At 37.2% G+C, this 18163-nt stretch overlaps 1 protein-coding gene across 1 annotated transcript in view; it reads left to right on the top strand.

The window, feature by feature from the left end:
* EPHA3 (EPH receptor A3) overlaps positions 1 to 18163 on the top strand; it is a gene marked incomplete at both ends in the record, with an annotated part of 366360 nt that overhangs the window by 88019 nt on the left and 260178 nt on the right. Inside the window, one exon of the mRNA XM_081088476.1 lies at positions 16639 to 17299. Coding sequence (XP_080944602.1) covers positions 16639 to 17299 — 661 coding nt within the window. The remainder of the gene's footprint in view (positions 1 to 16638; positions 17300 to 18163) is intronic.

Raw genomic sequence — 18163 nt, 5'->3', positions numbered from 1 at the left:
ATGGTCATCTGGATGGTCGTTCTGCTGTTTGGCTGTTTGGTCAATTTGCATATTACACTTTTATTATATAGGATGATAATTTTTGTAGTGGAATATCTACCACTTTTGATTTGTTTACAATTGTTGTTAGGTGAGGATTGAAATAGGATTAAGTCTATTCTCAAACATCCTTCCAGAAAAATTTTTTCTTTAAAAAAATACCATTATTTTAAAACATGTTAATATAAACTATCAAATACATAAATTGATATGCTTAAAATATGAAATTTCAATAAGGCAACAAGTTTCATCTAAAAATGTAGCAATTCCATGTTCACACATTTGTTTCAAACCCATTAATTTTTGCCTATAGCTGAGGGGAATTTCCAGGTAAATATATCATAAGGATTACTAGTGAATCAAGTTTCTACCAAAGCTGACTTTAAAATTAGTCCTTTCTGTCTTGCAAAGACAATATTGTTTATTGTTACTAATACAGGACTGAGAATAAGACCCGGATCTTGGTTGGTCTAGCTTGGACCCTTATTAGTATTGTGACATTGTACACTTTTATTTCTCTCTTTAGATGTTAATTAGTAAAGAAAATTTCAAGGTCCCTTTATATCAAAAAATGCATTTTCCAGGCCCTGTTTAATAATAAAAAATTGTTAAAAATCTGTAACTACTGTAACTTCTTGGCTGTACCCTCCTTAGTTCAGCAAAGTTTGGGAAAAACCTCTGTTGGCTAAAACAAAAAGAAAAAAATATCCCTTCTAGTCACCAATATCCTCTGCTCACCAGTTCATTCTTCTCAGACCCTATGTTTGTTTTTTACTCTATAGTAAATTCAAAAATTTTAAAATTCTCTCCCTTCTGATATTGTTGACATATTCTCTTTGTTCTACTTCCACCTCTAAAAAGGCTTCTTTTCCTAGTATTTACCATGCTCAACTTGAAAAACTTTTTTGAAGTGGAAAACATTTCAATATGGATGCTTTGAAGAAGTCATTTTTACATTTTCACTTCTTTCATCAGTTCATCTTTCTCTTTCTACCCTGTAAGCATAAGCATTTCAAAATAATTTCTGAAATTATTTTTTCTTTTTTAATCATCTTAATTATTTCCAAAGTTTTAATTATGCAACTCAAACATCTGAATTTCTACTTTTATTCTTTCTTTCCCCTGACTTCTGGATGACCTTTATGATGTTTGAAAACATCTTTGTCTGCATTTCATACTGATGTAGCAGATTCTGCCCATATTAAACAAAATTGATCCTCTTTCTCACCTGTATTTCTGCCTCTCTTTGCTAGTGACTATTTTCAAGTCACCAAGACAGAATAGTGGCAAATAAGAAAGTCTTTGTCACTGAAAAGTCCTAGGTTTGAATCCAGGCTCCACCATCTACCAGTTTTTTGATTGGGGGCAAGTTGCTGAATTTCTTATTAAGCTTTATTTGTCTCATTTGTAAAATTTGCTGATAATAACACAGCAGAAGTTGGGAAAGGGTAAATCATGACTCATTTCCAGGAAAGCCCATAACTTCTACATAAAATGGTCAATATAATAATCAAATGTTAGCTTATAACCTTAGAGTCATTTTCAGTTTTTCAATTTTCTCAAACCAAATATCCTTCAATTGCCAATCTTCATCCTGCCCCTGAAATATTACTGTCATTAAAAAAATAAGTCATTCATTTGCCCATTCAATGAGTGGAATATGTGGGACTGTGCTGGATGCTGTGAATCAATAATGAGCAAAATGGATAAGGTCTCATCACCCCTCTCTTAGCTAACCACAATAACTGATTCATCTCATTCCATTTTTTCTCCAATCCATCCTAATCACTCTTGTCAATGTAATGTCATTAAATCTCATCTTTGAATCACTCGAGTGATAAGAAAAACCTCAGTTACATTCCAAACAATCTCAGATGATCATCTCTCATTCCTACTCCTATTTTTTTTACACTCTTCTCCTTATAGTAACCAGTGTGATCCTATGAAAAGGGATCCAATTCTTCATTCAGATCCCAGGATTGGACCTAACCTCCAACTCTTTTCCTTCCTCCCTCTGCCCTGGCCATGCTCATTTCTTCCTCTTCCTGGACATACCAGGTACACTCCACTCTTTGTGGTTTTTATAGTCTTGATACCAGTGAAATTTTCCTTTGCTGTGAGCACTTCCTCCAGGTCTTTATTGAAACATCACCTTTCAGGTGAGATCTTCCTGGGCCATCCTTTTAAAAATCTCCTCCTCCTCTTAACATACACGAATGTCCCCCCCCTCCCTTGCTTCCTTTATTGTTTCTCCTTAAAGACTATATAATAAAAGCCTAATATGCTAAGTGTCCAATCGTTCTGTCATCCGTTCAACCAATCAAAGCATAATATGCTAATGATATGCTAAGTCCGCTCAACTTCTTGCTATGATGTCCACTGACCACCAGGGGACAGACGCTTTGACCTGTAGTTTAGCTTGCTGCTGGGGTCTGGCCGATTCGGACTCAGGGAGACGAACTGGACACACCCTGGAGTCCTCCCATGGTCCCTCCCTGGCTGGCGAACCTCCCGCAACCCTCCCTGGCACAATCATGCACTGGTGGGGTCCCTGGGTCTGTCCTGAGCCCTCTCACAATTCGGGACCCCTTGGAGGATGTTGGGGAACTGGTTTTAGCCCAATCCCACAGGCCTAGCTGAGGGACCCCACTGGTGGATGAATTCGTGCACTTGGCCTCTAGTACCACTACATAAGAACACATAACATTTACTTCTTTATCTTGTCTTTTTGGTATGTCTTTCCCATTAGAATTTAAACTCTCTGAGGAGAGAGATTTCAGGCCATTTTGCCACTACTATAATTCCAGCACCTAATAGATTTTCTAGTACATAACTGGTATGTAATAAATACATGTTGAATTAATCAATGAAAGACTAGCTTCATTTCTCACTTTAGCTGCTTCCTGATACCCAAACCCAGTCAGTGTTTTTGTTTGTTATATCTTTGTCCATATTCACCTCATCTGCCTGGAATATGCTCTTTTTCTCCTTCTCCCTCACCAACTACTTTCACTAGTCAAAAGTAACTTATTAAATTTATTGCCTGAATGCAAGTCCCTGGCTGAGGTTCTCTTTCTCTGGTCTCACATAGGCATTGCCACTCTTTAATGGTGCATATCCCATTCTCCACCTTTCAAGTCCTTTTGGCTGTACTGCCAAAATATTTCCAGAATTTGATCTGTTCTCCCTACCTCCACTGATTGTTGCCTGGACTATTATAATAACCTCCTAATGATCTCACTTATTATACCTTTGCTCTCTTAATTTTATTTTCCACACAGAAGTCTATGACTATTTAATACATGAGTCATATTATGTCTGAGTAAATCAAAAGTCTCTTACAGGACCTCTCCTCCTCTCAACATAAATGCTCTTGTACTCCACTGCCTCTCTGATCTATTGTTTCAGCACTTCAGGTCTGAATCACTCAGTTTCAGCCACAGTAACTCTCTTGATCAGTCTTGAATGCAATACCACCTTCAGTCTCACAATGCATGGGCTTTCTGTCCCCTCAGCCTTAGATGCTTTATCTACAGACTAGAGGCCCGGTTCATGAAAATTCATGCACAGGGGAGTGGGGAGGAGGTGTTCTTGAGCCCAAACTGTGCCCTCTCACAGTCCAGGAGCCCTCTGGGGATGTCCAACTGAGCTGCAGTCTGGCCTCCTTCTGCGGGAGGTGACCTGGGGGCAGGTCAGGGGATGGCACAAGTAGCCCCACCCTGAATCACCCCCACCGTGGTCGCTGGTGGCCTCCCTCTGCAGGAGGCAACCTCTGTGGGCTGATCTGGAAACAGTGAGCAGCCAGCCCCACCCCACCACAGTTGCTGGTGGCCTCCCTCTGCAGGAGGAGACCTCTGTGGGCCTATCTGGGCATGGCGAGCAGCTTGTCCCACCCTGAATCACCTCACAGTGATTGCTGGTGGCCTCCCTCTGCAGGAGACGACTGGGCAGGTGATCAGGGGATGGCATAGGCCTCATCGCCCCTCCCCTGGTCGCCACCGTTCCCCGCCCCCACCCCATCACTATCTCCTCCCCCTGCTCACTGGCACATACCTTGGCTGACCTGGCGCCACCTGCTTGCCGGCCCCACCCTTGCCTATGGGACGTTCCTTGGTTCGGTCCATCTGCTTATTACACTTCTATTATATGGGATATTCTCTTGGCCTGTTTTACTGGTTTTATTCAAGTAGTTGCAAAAATGAGAACTGACCTCTGATTATCCTATCTAAAATATCATATTCATCAACCCAAGTATGGACTTTTATCTCCTTACCTTGTTTTCATCTTTGTTTTTTCATCAAAGTCACAGTTCACCTATCATATGTGTGTGTGTGTATGTGTATGTGTGTTTACTATTGTTTTCTCTTGAGTAAAACGTAGCTTCATGAAAACACTAGTGGCTTTATTAATGTTTTCCCAGGACAAAAAAAGGGCCTGGCCCACATAAGATTTCAGTTGAATGAATGATTGTCTAACATTAGACTTGCACACACATGTTTTCATTCTTATAATGCAAGATTTTCAAGGGCAGGAAACCATGACTTCTGCATCTCTATTATAATGATAGCACCAAAAAATAATTTTGTAGCATGAAGGTATTCATTAAACAAAATAAATTAGTTAGTTTGCAGGTAATAACTATGTAAACACTTACTAACTACAAATATTATCTGTTAAGTAACTGAAAAATCTTAGAAGAAAGGTCCTATTACCTTCATTTAGACATGAGGTAACTAAAGCTTAACACGCTGTTCAGTATAGAGTAAAACTGTAATAATAACAACAATACATAATGTTGGGTCTGAGCCCTTTTTCTGGGGACAGGACCTCCGTAGACACGGGGCGTTGGAAGAAGTGACGAGCTGCTGCAGGCAGATGGGAGAGACTTTAGTGCAGACACAGCAGCCATTGCACGTACAGTAGCTCTTGCAAACACAGCAGCGGACAAAATAGGCTCGCCACCAGCTGGTCAGCAGTACATTCTATACTAGTTCGGACAAAAGAAGCTTCTTAAGTAACATCAGTGTTACGTAAGATAAAGGTGCAACTGTGCAGTATGTACAGGAAAACTACTGCATCATTGTTTTGCACATGCGTACGGCAAATGGACCTTTATCATCTGGTGTACGCTGGTCAGGGTCCCCACACATACTTAATTCTATTAAAACATAGAATCTGCCTATTAATGTCTCATACAAATAGATTATATACTTTTACTTAAAAATATTAGTGAAAGGTAGTGAAGTCAAATGTCTAAAAAACTATAGTACTTGGTAAAGTGTGGAATATTATTGGCAAAACTATTACTCCATATGGAATGGCAATTTTACCATAGAAATTGTGGTTACCTTAAACACGTTTGAAGAAACTCTAGTAAAAAAAGATGAATAGGATATAGATAATGAATAGGAAAGATAAAACTTAAAATATATTCTGATTATTTTATACGGAAAACAGTGTACTAGTTAGTATTCCAATGACATATTTTAGTTAACTGAGCTTAAACTGAATAACAATAACTTTAGTTTACTATTTCCCAGGTACAGCATACTGTTTAAAATAGACAATCTACTTTTGTTTACAACATCTCTAGAAAGAGTTCACTGTTATTTTCCGGATGTATGAATTAAATTATAGTATATTAAACTATTAAGTAGCAGAGCTAGGTTTCAAATGCAGAGTTTGTCTCTAGAGTTTTGACCCTTAATATGGGCTTTGCAGATGCTCCATGGATAAAGGATTAAAGTGTTCCTGTGAAGCACGGTTGCTACCCTTGTGGGAAGAGCAGGAGAAGGCGTCTCTGTAGCTTTGAAATTGGTTCTCTAAAGCCACTTACATTTCAGGGAAATGCTCTCAAAAACTACACTTATAGTGTTAAAATAAACCTAGTTATCTGAAGATCTGTGAAACTTAGCATATGCTCCACAGTGACATGAGTTAATTTCATTTCCGCCACTGTGAGTGCTCCACAGGTATGTGGTAAATTACTATGATTCCTGTGGCTGTAACCCATTATCATAGCAGGAAATTACATGAATCTCACAGCTGATATGAAATGTACTGCTGTCACTGCTATGCATTAATTTCTTAGTAGCTGGCCGTTTGTAATAATTCTGTAAATGTCCATCTTAGCACAGTTTTCAATCTAGACAAGTTAAACCCATGTGCATGGAATTTCCCTCCATTATTTTTAAGAAGTTAGACTGAATTCTAAAATTATCTTTTTATTGGGTAATTTTATATTGAACCTTTTACCAAGAATTGAAAACATGATATTCTAATTGTCATATACCCTACTGTTTAAGGGAAATTTACTCTGTAAAAAGTAAAGTCATTTAGCAATACATATGAGCAGGAAGACAGAGTCAGAAAAATATCTGATAGCATGAACAATGTTCATTTTTCTGTTTCATGGAATAAGTAAATGGTTCATTCAATATTTCTTTAACCATATTGATCTCCTCTTCACAGAGATCATTTCACATAATGTTATATTTCATGGTTATAGTTTTTAAAATTAACATTTTGGGAATTATATGTCTCTCTAATTTACAAATAAAAATATTTAACGATTTAAATCAAACTTCTATAACGTAAATTATATCTTTCCTGTCCTTCCTTTGATATTCATATCCTTCCCCACATAGGAAAAATAACTTTCAATTAGCAGGTTTAATTGAAAATCCTTGACATTTAAAGAATGTCTTTACAAGGTATACTTTATATTTTAATCCATCATATTGTTGCAAGTCAATTCCTCTGGCTAGATAATCACATTGTTGGTTGTTCTTTAACCATTTTACATCATATTGGTAGTTTTTTTAATTTTTTTTTTTATTGATTTTAGAGAGGAATGGAGAAGGAGAGAGAGAAACATCGATGATGTTGGATAATCATTGATCAGCTGTCTCCTGCACGCTCCATACTGGAAACTGAGCCCCTGCAGCTTGGATATCTGCCTTGACCGAGAACTTAACTGTGCCCCTGGTCAATGCTCAACCACTGAGCCATGCTGGCCAGGCAATTTTTTGTTTTTGTTTTTTTAATTGCAACTCTATCATTTCCTAAATTTTAAGATTCTTTTCTTCATCTTTTAAAAATTGTTACTATCATTTCTAAATATATTTATCATAAATTTACTGATATGGTATTTCTGGAAATTTTCCTCTTCTTTAAAAAAATTAACAAAATGCTTACATTTATGGAATGTATCTTATATTTACTCATTATAAGGTCACTCTCTGACACATAACTATACAGGGTATTGTTTTTTTATTGAATGCCTTCCATATCAAAAAGCACACCCTGTGCTTTGTTAGTTATATAAGCTTAACATTTTGTACATAATACTTAATTCTAGTTATTCTTTATAAAATACTTAGTTTTAGATACAGAACAAGACGTTTAGAAGGAGAAAAAGGACCAAACTAGGAAGCATGGTGGAAAGAAAGAATAATGAATAAATAATTAAATAAATATGCCTTTAAAATAATAAGATATTTAATAATAGATATAACGTAAATACAATATGTACTTAAGAACAGGTAATCTGTCTACCTTTCCATTACTCAATTTTTGATGCAGACCTTGACTCAGTCATTCAATAAATATAAATTGATTGTTTCTGAAAGGAATTATAGAGAGTATAATGAGAACACTGTTTCATAGGAGAAGAATTAAAGACATGCATGGATTTATAGCATGCGCTGAGATGTTTTTTCTGCTGATACTTACAATTTTTCAGTACAGGGATCTTTCTGAAATATGAATTAGTAATAAAAAAAACTTTAACATAATGAGCAGCCATTACGCTGCACATGTAGACATAACCTGTACCCATTATAAAAAATTGTCTATGTCTTTACAATCCTTTGAGTAATGTTCAGTGTACTATTCAACAAAGGTCACCTTCTTTTCTGATCTTTGTAGTGCTCTTTCTAAAGCCCCTCACCCCCTTTTTAAAGAGAACCAGCACCCAGTTTAGAATTAAGCTTGTACCTGTTTTCAGTAGTTTCTCACGGTAGCACATGAAGTAGAGACATGTCAGTGGATATTGTTCAAGTGGGCCCAGATGTTCCTGTCCTAAGTAAACTGCCCGCATACTCATTGCTCATTGCGCTATTGTTTAGCTGTAGTGGAACCCAATTTACTAAACAGGTCTGTCCTTACACATCTTCTGGTTTACACTTTTTCTCGCTGTATATGCCCTATAGAAACCCTACCCTTACTACCCTTCCATTTCTTTTTTCTTATTCCTTTCCTAGGACTTTTCTTGTGGTGTTAATTCTTTCTCTTTCCCCACAACTTTTTCCAGGAGGTCACATAGAGAGCATTTTATCATTTGCTGGTGTGACACTTCTGCCTCTCCCTCCAGCATCAAAACTTCTGCATAACAAAAATTACACTTTAACTTTTGACTATCCATGGTTTCTGACCTAGGTTTTTTGCATATTTAATAAATGCATATGGAGTTGAATACAACTTCTATCATGCAAGCATCTTTAAAAATCACCAATCACCATAGAAGACTGCAATGGGAAACTATCAAACTCTGGCAAACATAAAAATAGCAGCATGTCTACAACAAGTTGTCCCACAGGAAATATGCGACTGAAGCTAACCCTCCCACACACACTGTTTACATCTCTGTGTGGTGCACACGGTTTGCATTTGCAGCCAGATGCGAAATACAACACTGTGATTAGATTTACTTTGTTTGTTATAATAATATCATACAGTTCTTTGTGGGAGGTAGAAGATGAGGTTATTCAGGTGAGCTTCTACAGAAGGTATGCCTGGGCTTTGGCAAAGCTAGAATTAAAAAAAAAAAAAAAAACAAAAAAAAACAGATGAAATGAGGGCTGATCAAAGGCCATTCTACAGAGACGATGGCATGGCTATCTAGAAAATGGAACGGGTCTTATATACATAGTTTCTGAGGAGTTTTGGAAATCTTGGAAGCTGTTTTTGAAATATGCTGTCAGGTCAGGTAGAGAACAGAAATGACAAACCCAGTTAAGGGACATATAGCATTGGTTCTCAACCTTAAGGGTCCATTAGAATTTCCTAGGTAGTTAAAAAATAATTATTTTGGATAGGCACCCATGAAGCAGTATTTTAGAAAAGCGTGCTTGCTAATTTTTTATATAAGAACCACGGACATAAGGGAATTAGACAGACTGTGGTCAGTAATATGGGACATTTGTCCACAGATACAAAGTTATGGCAACAGCACCCCTGAGATCTCAGTATAGGATCACTGAGTCCAGCTGAGAGGAGAATAACTAAAATTAAAGCCGTAGAATGATGAAGCCACACTGCTCTAGCTCTTGTCTCAGTCTGGGGGTTAAAGGAACTGAGAAGCACTGAGTATGAAGATGGAAGCATCTGTGAACATGAAGTGCTGGGTAAAGACAGAGAATCCAAGGGCGGGGGTTATAAGGGACACAAGGGTCCCCGTACCCTCAAGCTTTCTAGAGACAATGCCCTTAATAGTCTGTGTGTTTTTATAACTACAAAAGTACCATGACCTACCCAATATTCTTGATAATCCTAAATAGGTTTGTCACACCATCCTGGTCCTAACTGTTGCTCTCACTCTCTGAAATCTTTTGTTGGCTTTCCTCATTAATAATCTCTGTCCTGCCCAACCAGTGTGGTGCAGTGGTTGAGTGTGAACCCTTGAACCAGAAGGTCACAGTTCGATTCCCAATCAGAGCATGTGACCACATGACAGGGTTGCAGGCTTAATCCCCAGTAGGGGGCATGCAGGAGGCAGGTCATCAATGATCCTCATCATTGATGTTTCTATCTCTCCTTCTCCCTTCCTCTCTCTGAAATCAATAAAAACATATTTAAAAAACAATAATCTCTGTCCTTTCACTCCTGTCCTGGTTTTCTTTTTAGTACACTTACCCAAACTGTGGCACTGTCTTCCCTATATTCATTAAGAAAGTCCTAATACCATTATCAAATTTCTGCTGAATACTTAGAAGTTTAGAGATGAGTGTGGGGGGATAGATAGTGGTCATTACTATGAAGATACTGGCCTACCATCCCAGTCAAGTCCCTGCTGGGAATTTCTATTCTTCGTCTCTGGCCTGCATCTTGTTACTGATACTGGCTTTCCAACATAGAATCTCCATCTTCTTCCTCCTTGATTTTCTGGTTACAAACATACTTCTCTGATGTGAACAAAAGTCAACATCAATAGCAACAAAAACCCAAAACCCAAACAATTCTATTCCTTATTAATCTCAACTTTTTTACTCTGCCTTTTTACATAATACTAGAGACCCGGTGCATGACATTCATGCACTGGGGGTGGGGGGGTGGGGGTCCCTCAGCCCAGCCTGCACCCTCTCCCAGTCCAGGACCCATTGAGGGATGTTCCTGCAGGGAGCGCTCTCCAGTTGTGATCCTGGCTTCTGGCTGAGCGGTGCTTCCCCTGTGGGAGCACACTGACCACCAGGGGGCAGCTCCTGCGTTGAGTTTCTGCCCCCTGGTGGTCAGTGCCCGTCATAGTGATGAGTCATTCCTCCATTTGGTCGATTTGCATATTAGGGTTTTATTATATAGGGTTGTTAGAAATATATGTATGTATATACACACAGATACGTATATCTGTGTGTATGTCCTTTTGAGACCAGAATGGGCTATTTATAAATAACTAGAAGTATAATGACCTTTGTAAGTATATCTGTGCCTGACACTTGATAGTGACACTGTTATTGTAAGCAGTTATGCATCTCCATGCTTAAAATATTGATGTGTATTGTCCTAGCTTGTTTAATGTATGGTAAATGTGAAAATATTTCTAAGATGAACACAGAATTTTGAAATGAGTGTGTGCAAGGGAAGAAAAATGTAAGAAATATAGAGAAAGAATAGCATGGATCAACTTAATATCATTTACAATCATTGAATGCAAAATTAATTATCAGCATTTTATAATGAACAGAAATTGATTCTTATTAACCACTGAAATGCAAAATAAATATTGTAAACATAAGAATACCAGAGGCCTGGTGCACAAAATTTGTGCACTGGCGGGGTGTCACTCAGCCCAGCCTGCACCCTCTTCAATCTGGGAACCCTCTGGGGATGTCCAACTGCTGGTGTAGGCCCGATCCCAGCAGTTGGACATCCCCCTCACAATCCAGGACTACTGGCTCCTAACTGCCTGCCTGCCTGCCTGATCACCCCCTAACTACTCCCCTGCCGGCCCGATAGCCCCCAACTGCCCTCCCCTGGTGGCCTGTTCACCCCCAACTGCCCACCCTTGCTGGCGTGATTGCCCACAACTGCCCTCCTCTGCCAGACATCTTGTGGCAACAATCCTGTGGCAGCCATCCTGTGATGATGTGGGGGCAGCCATCTTGTGATGACATGGGGTGGCCATCTTGTGATGATGTGAGGGCGAGATGCCACCTAGGCTTTTATTAGTATAGATTGATTATTATCATCTGCAGATTTTTAAGAAATTGAATTTATGTCTTATTAGATAAATCATGAAGTTATTTTTTTTTCACTTTCTTAATATTTTCCAAATCATGTTAACCTATGCCCAAAATGTATTTCAGGTTCTCCATCTTCAAAAAAAGAAAAATGCAAACAGCCCTGGCCAGTGTGGCTCAGTTGGTTGAGAGTCTTTCCATTAACCAAGAGGTCACTGGTTAGATTCCCAATCTGGGGTGCCAGCTCAATCCCCCTGCAGAGTGCAAGAGGCAGCTGACTGAGTCACATTGATGTTTCTCTCTCTCCTTCTCCCTTCCTTTCTCTCCAAAATCATTACAAACATATCTTTTTAAAAATGCAAACATTTTTTCTCCTTTTTCCAATTACCAAGTAGCTAAAAATGTATCCAAGACAGTAATTAATATTGAGTAAAAATCCTTAATTACTATAATTGAGGTTTGTCAGAATAGTTATTAGGTTAAATGATGATTAATTATTAAAATATAGGTTTTTCCTAAAAATATGTTTGAATCAATTGTAACTGGACAACCAAGAAGTTCAGGCTGCCTGTCACTACTTGAGCCAATTAAGCAGAGACAGTGTTGAATCATATCTGAGCATTTATTCCAAAATGCCATTGGTATGGGAGAGCAGCAGGTCATCCAAAAAAAATCTGCTGTGTCCCTCCCATAAACCAGCTGCTCATATTGGGTAGGAAGCAAAGATTATGTGTGAGAGTAAGAATACCAAGCATAGGCAAGTAGGCAAGGTATAATGGTTACAGGTCACAGGCAATGCAGGTGGGGGAGGTATTGCAGAGGGAGGGTGCCTCTGGGCACCTCCAGGACCAGATGTCAGGCAAATAGGGCTGGGTGTTGCAAAGGGTAGGTGCTTCCAGGACTAGATTGTTCTAGCCATGAGGTTGTACATCTTTCCATAATGTAGGCAGTTCTCGGAAAATGATGGACCACATTCCGATATTAGCTCCCATGTCCCAGGGCATACAACTCTCAGCCAGATTAGAATGTGCTTTCTCTAACCAGAACAGAACAATCCTGGTTAAGAGAGCATGATTAATATTTCTTATAATTGTGCTATTTTTCAATATTCTATTGCTGCCCCTAACACAATGACATAGAACTTCTATCTAGGAAATATGAATTAAGAGTCTCCTTAGTATCCTACACTATCTTGATGATGGGGAGGTTCACTCTGATTATGCTGTTGAGAATACATTTCAGAGTGACCTTGCTAGGAGGAGGACATCTGGATACTACTGGTTTCCAGTTCTATAATTTGGAACAAGAAAACACAACACAACCACAGGGCACTGAGTTCTGTCTGACTTCTGTGGTCTAATAATAAATGCTTGGGGTAAGAATTTACGTATCAGAATTGTTGATTTGGGAGACTTGAGCTTTAGAAAGAATTTGAGCTCCTTCTAGTTCAGTATCCCCTTCTGCTGAAGACAACATTGCTGTTGGATACCCCTTGCAGAGATTTTCTTTAGGAATTAATACAATGAATAGAAAGAACCTTTGGACCAACCAATTCTATATGGCACCTGTTTTCATTTTCCGAGTCTTCCTTGGGACAGTGATTGTAGCAATAACATATCTATAATAATTTATGAACATTACATGTTAGTTCTTGGAGTAAGAAAATAGGGTAAATATGGGCATTCTTTAAAATTATATAGTGTAAGGTTTACAAAAGTACTTTAATTAATGGTTTTTGCTTAGCTGCTGCTATTGTGAAAATGCTCACTTAGGGATTTTGTTTCTACTATCTTCATTCCTTAATAAATGCCAGAGTTAGTGACAATGTTTTTGCAAGTGGTCTGAGATGGCAAGCCACTATCACTTACAGGCAATTTGGTCTTCATTACAAATTAATGAAGTGATAATTGCTCTCTGCAACCTTTTACATTCAAAGTATTGTGGTGCTGTTTGTATTATCTTTCTGAGATTTTATACTCCTGCATTCAAGGACTTGTGATAGCTTGCTGAATTAGTATTGAGAGGAAAATTGTTAAACCAGAGTGAAAGCTCCATAATTAAAATAATAGTTAACATCAAATTATGAAAATTTCTCTATAATTTCTTCTTTGTTTCATGTCTAGTAAAAATGCTGCTCATACATAGTAGAAGAAATTTGCAATTGATTCATCCGTCAAAGTACAAACTCCTATTTATTCTGAAAAGGAAATCTTGACCGAAATTTTTTAAGTTAATTGGTTAATTTTAAAATAATGATGTCCATGATCTAACTTTATTTAAAATGTCCACAGAAAACATTTACTTTCTGGGGTTTTTGTTGGCTCTGTCTTTATAGTGCCTTTGGAGAACCAATATGATGACCATAGCGGTGATTCCACATCATAATGACCTTTCAACAACAGAGTATCAGAGTTATGGGGAACACCAACTCTGTTCACTCTTTTTCTTTCTTTCTTCTTTTCTTATAATTTTTTAATCCTCACCTGAAGATACACTTATTAATTTTAGAGAGGGGGGAAGGAGGGAGAGAGAACATTGATTGGTTGCCTTCCATACTGAGGATCAAACCCACAACCTAGGCATGTGATTTGCCTGGGAATCAAACCGGCAACCCTTCCTTATGCAGGTCAATGTGCTAACCAACTGAGCTACACCAGTCAGGCTTTTTAATTTTATTTTTCTGGTATTAAATATATACAATAATTTTGCTTAAAATATGACTATACTATTATAAGCATCTCAGTGTAAAATCCTGAGGATTGAGACTCTCATGCACAGTTTTCTTCTTAAAATTTCATAGAGTGGATGGTGAGAAATGGTGTATTGTTGATTAGTAAAAGCACAGTGTGAATATTTTATTTTCTTATATTAAGATAATAGTATAAACGTGTCTTATATATTACTTCTAAGGTTTTCTAAAAAAGTCCAAATTTGTTTCTTTGTTGGACCTAAGTCAAAACAATTTTGTCTCCAGAAAATTAATGCCTTTTTTATATTTTAGATCTTGAATGATTGAGATTATTAAACTAAGTAGGGCTTTTTAAGTTTTTTGTTTTTGTTTACTTTTAGTTTTGTAGGAGAGGTAAGGAGAATAAGAATTATTTTAAATGTATTAATGGTGGTCCACAAATTAGTTTTGTTAATTTAAACACCCTAATGCAAATAATTTATTTTTCTAATTAGGTCGAAGACCAAATAAATGTCATATTTATTTTCTTGTGGTTATCATCAACTTCATCTTATTTTGTGACTAGAAGTTACAGATTGAAATTAATTTCTATGTGTTTTTAATAAATGCATATAGAAAAAATGTTAATACACCTTAAGTGCCATTGATTTTGTTTAAAGGTAGGTAAACTTGCCATTCCCTTAATGGAGAAAAACTTATAATATATTTATATAGGGGTTCACAAGGATTGTGTTTGTTTATTTATTTAAAAATTAAGATATATTATCTATTAAGAACCTTATATGTGTTACTTCCTTGAATTATTTCTACATGCATTATAAGAAAAAAAATGTATGCATCTTCCGAAAGGTGATGTTTTATGTTGCATACTGCCGAGGATATGAAGAGGTCTAAAATTTAGCAACGGCAATGAAGCAAAACTAAATTTACCTTAACATGTTTCATGAATTAAATACGGTATTTAATAAGGGTTATATGATGCATTCTTATGTAATAAGAATGAGTGAGGTATGGAAGGCATCAAGGAGAAAAGAGCACAATCCAGTTGGGGTAATAATTACACAGAATAACGATCTAATGTATATTCAAAAACAGTGAAAGAGTTCATTTTGACGAGAAGATGGTATGTGCATAATGAAAAATAATTCACTAATCTCGATTCAGACTTCTAGCAAAATCTAAATGTAGGTTAGCACCAATGTTTGGAAAAACAGAAATGTCAAACCAGAGTTATGCATAGGTAACGGGGAGCCTTTGAATTCAAGAATGTCATGGTAAAAATTGTACTTTCTGGGCAGCAGTAGGCAAAACTGTTATAATCATGGAGTTGTAAGTAACACAAACTATTTGATGCCAACTTAAACGCTTCTCAAAACCTGCTCTAAGGATCGGAGAGCCAGGGCTTCAGTGCTCTAAAAAGGCTCAAACATTTTAAGTGTTTTTACAATAAAAACATTTGTATTAGGGTAGCCCTAACTGCTATACCAGCAACAACCCAAATTGCCATTTATTTTTTTCTTGTGTAAAATTAAATGTGGGTAAAAGATATTAAGAATTAAAATGTTTACTACCTAAATGTTTACTATCTTTTGTTCTCTGTGCATAGGTATTTTTTATTTTGGGTCAAGAAGAATGGATGCTTATAGTTTTACTTCAAGTTTTCTTTCATAGTCCACCATGACTATATTAAAAATGTCATACATGAAGACACATGGTCATAGCATCATTTAGATTTACTTTGGTTTTCCATTTACTGATTTTACCAAAATTTGGCCAAAATTGGGAGAAATTCATTTAGGCAGTCATATTTTTTCATTCTTTTTAATAACAAAAACAAAAATCCAAAAACATACAATAAAACCATTTTATAGTGTTATTGAAGATGCCTGAGTTGAGCGTTTTGTTTGTTTGTTTTAATATATTTTTATTGATTTCAGAGAGGAAGGGAGAGGGAGAGAGAGATAGAAACATCAATGATGAGAAAGAATCATTGATTGGCTGCCTCCTGCATGCCCCACACTGGGAATCCAGCCGGCAACCCAGGGATATGGCCTGGCCAGGAATTGAACAGTGACCTTCTGGTTTAGAGTGAATGCTCAACCACTGAGCCATGCTGGTCTGACTGAGTTGAGGTTTTAATGCTGGAATATTTTGTGGTCTAATCAAATGCTAAGCAACGTTTTCCCTGAATGTCTCATGAACTTTAATGCAATTCACATGTATTCATCAAAATTGTAAATTATTTGTGTCGATGAATTCAGAGAACCTTGAAAATAAAAAATCAAGAATGTTATGGTGTTGCTACATCATGACCTTTAATGAGCAACACTAAAGTGTCAGCTTATTTATTTTGTATTTTCTGTGACACCATTAGCACCCTCATCTCGTTTATTATTTATTCATTATTCTTAACTTATTAATTGCCTCTTTTTTGTTTCTCCTCTGACTCTTCAGTGGGAAGAAATCAGTGGTGTTGATGAGCATTACACACCCATCAGGACTTACCAGGTGTGCAATGTAATGGAACATAGTCAAAATAATTGGCTGAGGACCAACTGGGTCCCCAGGAACTCAGCTCAGAAGATCTATGTGGAACTCAAGTTCACTCTACGAGACTGTAATAGCATCCCGTTCGTTTTGGGAACCTGCAAGGAGACTTTCAACCTGTACTACATGGAGTCTGATGACGATCATGGGGTCAAGTTCCGAGAGCATCAGTTTACAAAGATTGACACCATTGCAGCTGATGAAAGTTTCACGCAAATGGATCTTGGGGACCGTATTCTTAAACTCAACACTGAAGTTAGAGAAGTAGGCCCTGTCAACAAAAAGGGATTTTATTTGGCTTTTCAAGATGTTGGAGCTTGTGTTGCCTTGGTGTCCGTGAGAGTGTACTTCAAAAAGTGCCCATTTATAGTGAAGAATCTGGCCATGTTTCCAGACACAGTACCGATGGATTCTCAATCCCTGGTGGAGGTTAGAGGTTCTTGTGTTAACAATTCAAAGGAGGATGATCCTCCTAGGATGTACTGCAGTACAGAAGGTGAATGGCTTGTACCCATCGGCAAGTGCTCATGCAATGCTGGCTATGAGGAAAGGGGTTTTATGTGCCAAGGTAAGTCCTCCCTATTTTCCTTAAAGTGGTATTTCTCACCTGCGAGTTTATCGTAGAGTAATTGAAACAAATTAACTAAACCTATGCTCACTTGGCAGCCAAACATGCCTTAAACAGAACAGGGTCTATATATAGACTAAGTTTATTCCACTTGATGTGTTGATTCATCGTTTATTTTAGTAATATTAACATGTTTGAGCATGTGGTGCTGGCGTATATCCCACTAGAGGTGTAACTTCTGCTATTTTTAAGTTTTTCCTGCTATTTAATGACCATGGAAATGAAACTCTAAGAAAAAAATAATCCCCTGTCATTTTCATGTTGCAAGAAGAAACATCATTGATACTCGGGCAGGTAAGTTAATTCTAAAAGAATTAGAACGTGTGCTGACAAGGTTTGTGCTTTTATGTCTCATAGTAGAATGCATTATATTGCTATAAAATTAGTCTTTTCTTATACATTAAAATTTAAAATGTAGAAATGCATAGGAATGCTTAAGTACCTAGTCTGTAGAATCTAATCTGTTTTAACACTTTTGTTTCCTATTACATTATGCCAAAGAAGTTGAGTTTGGTATTATTCTTAAGGCCATTCAGTAAACCTCAAGTCCACAGGGAAGAAATTATTATACTTTATATATAAATTTACCTTTCTAACAATCTGAATGGAACATAGCATTTTGCTTTTGACTACAGATATAGTTTATAGAAAAAATTTTAATGAGAACAAATGGTACATTCTAGCCTCATACTTCTTGGTATTATTTAGATCCTTGGCAATCACCATTAGAATACTGTTACTAAGTATAGTTTTGAAAGTTCTAAAATTGAAACAACATACTAGCTACTGCTTGCTTATATACAT

This window comes from Myotis nattereri, assembly GCF_964212035.1.
Source record: "Myotis nattereri genome assembly, chromosome: 3".
NCBI classification, from domain to species: domain Eukaryota; kingdom Metazoa; phylum Chordata; class Mammalia; order Chiroptera; family Vespertilionidae; genus Myotis; species Myotis nattereri.
This window is presented reverse-complemented; position numbering and strand designations above follow the sequence as displayed.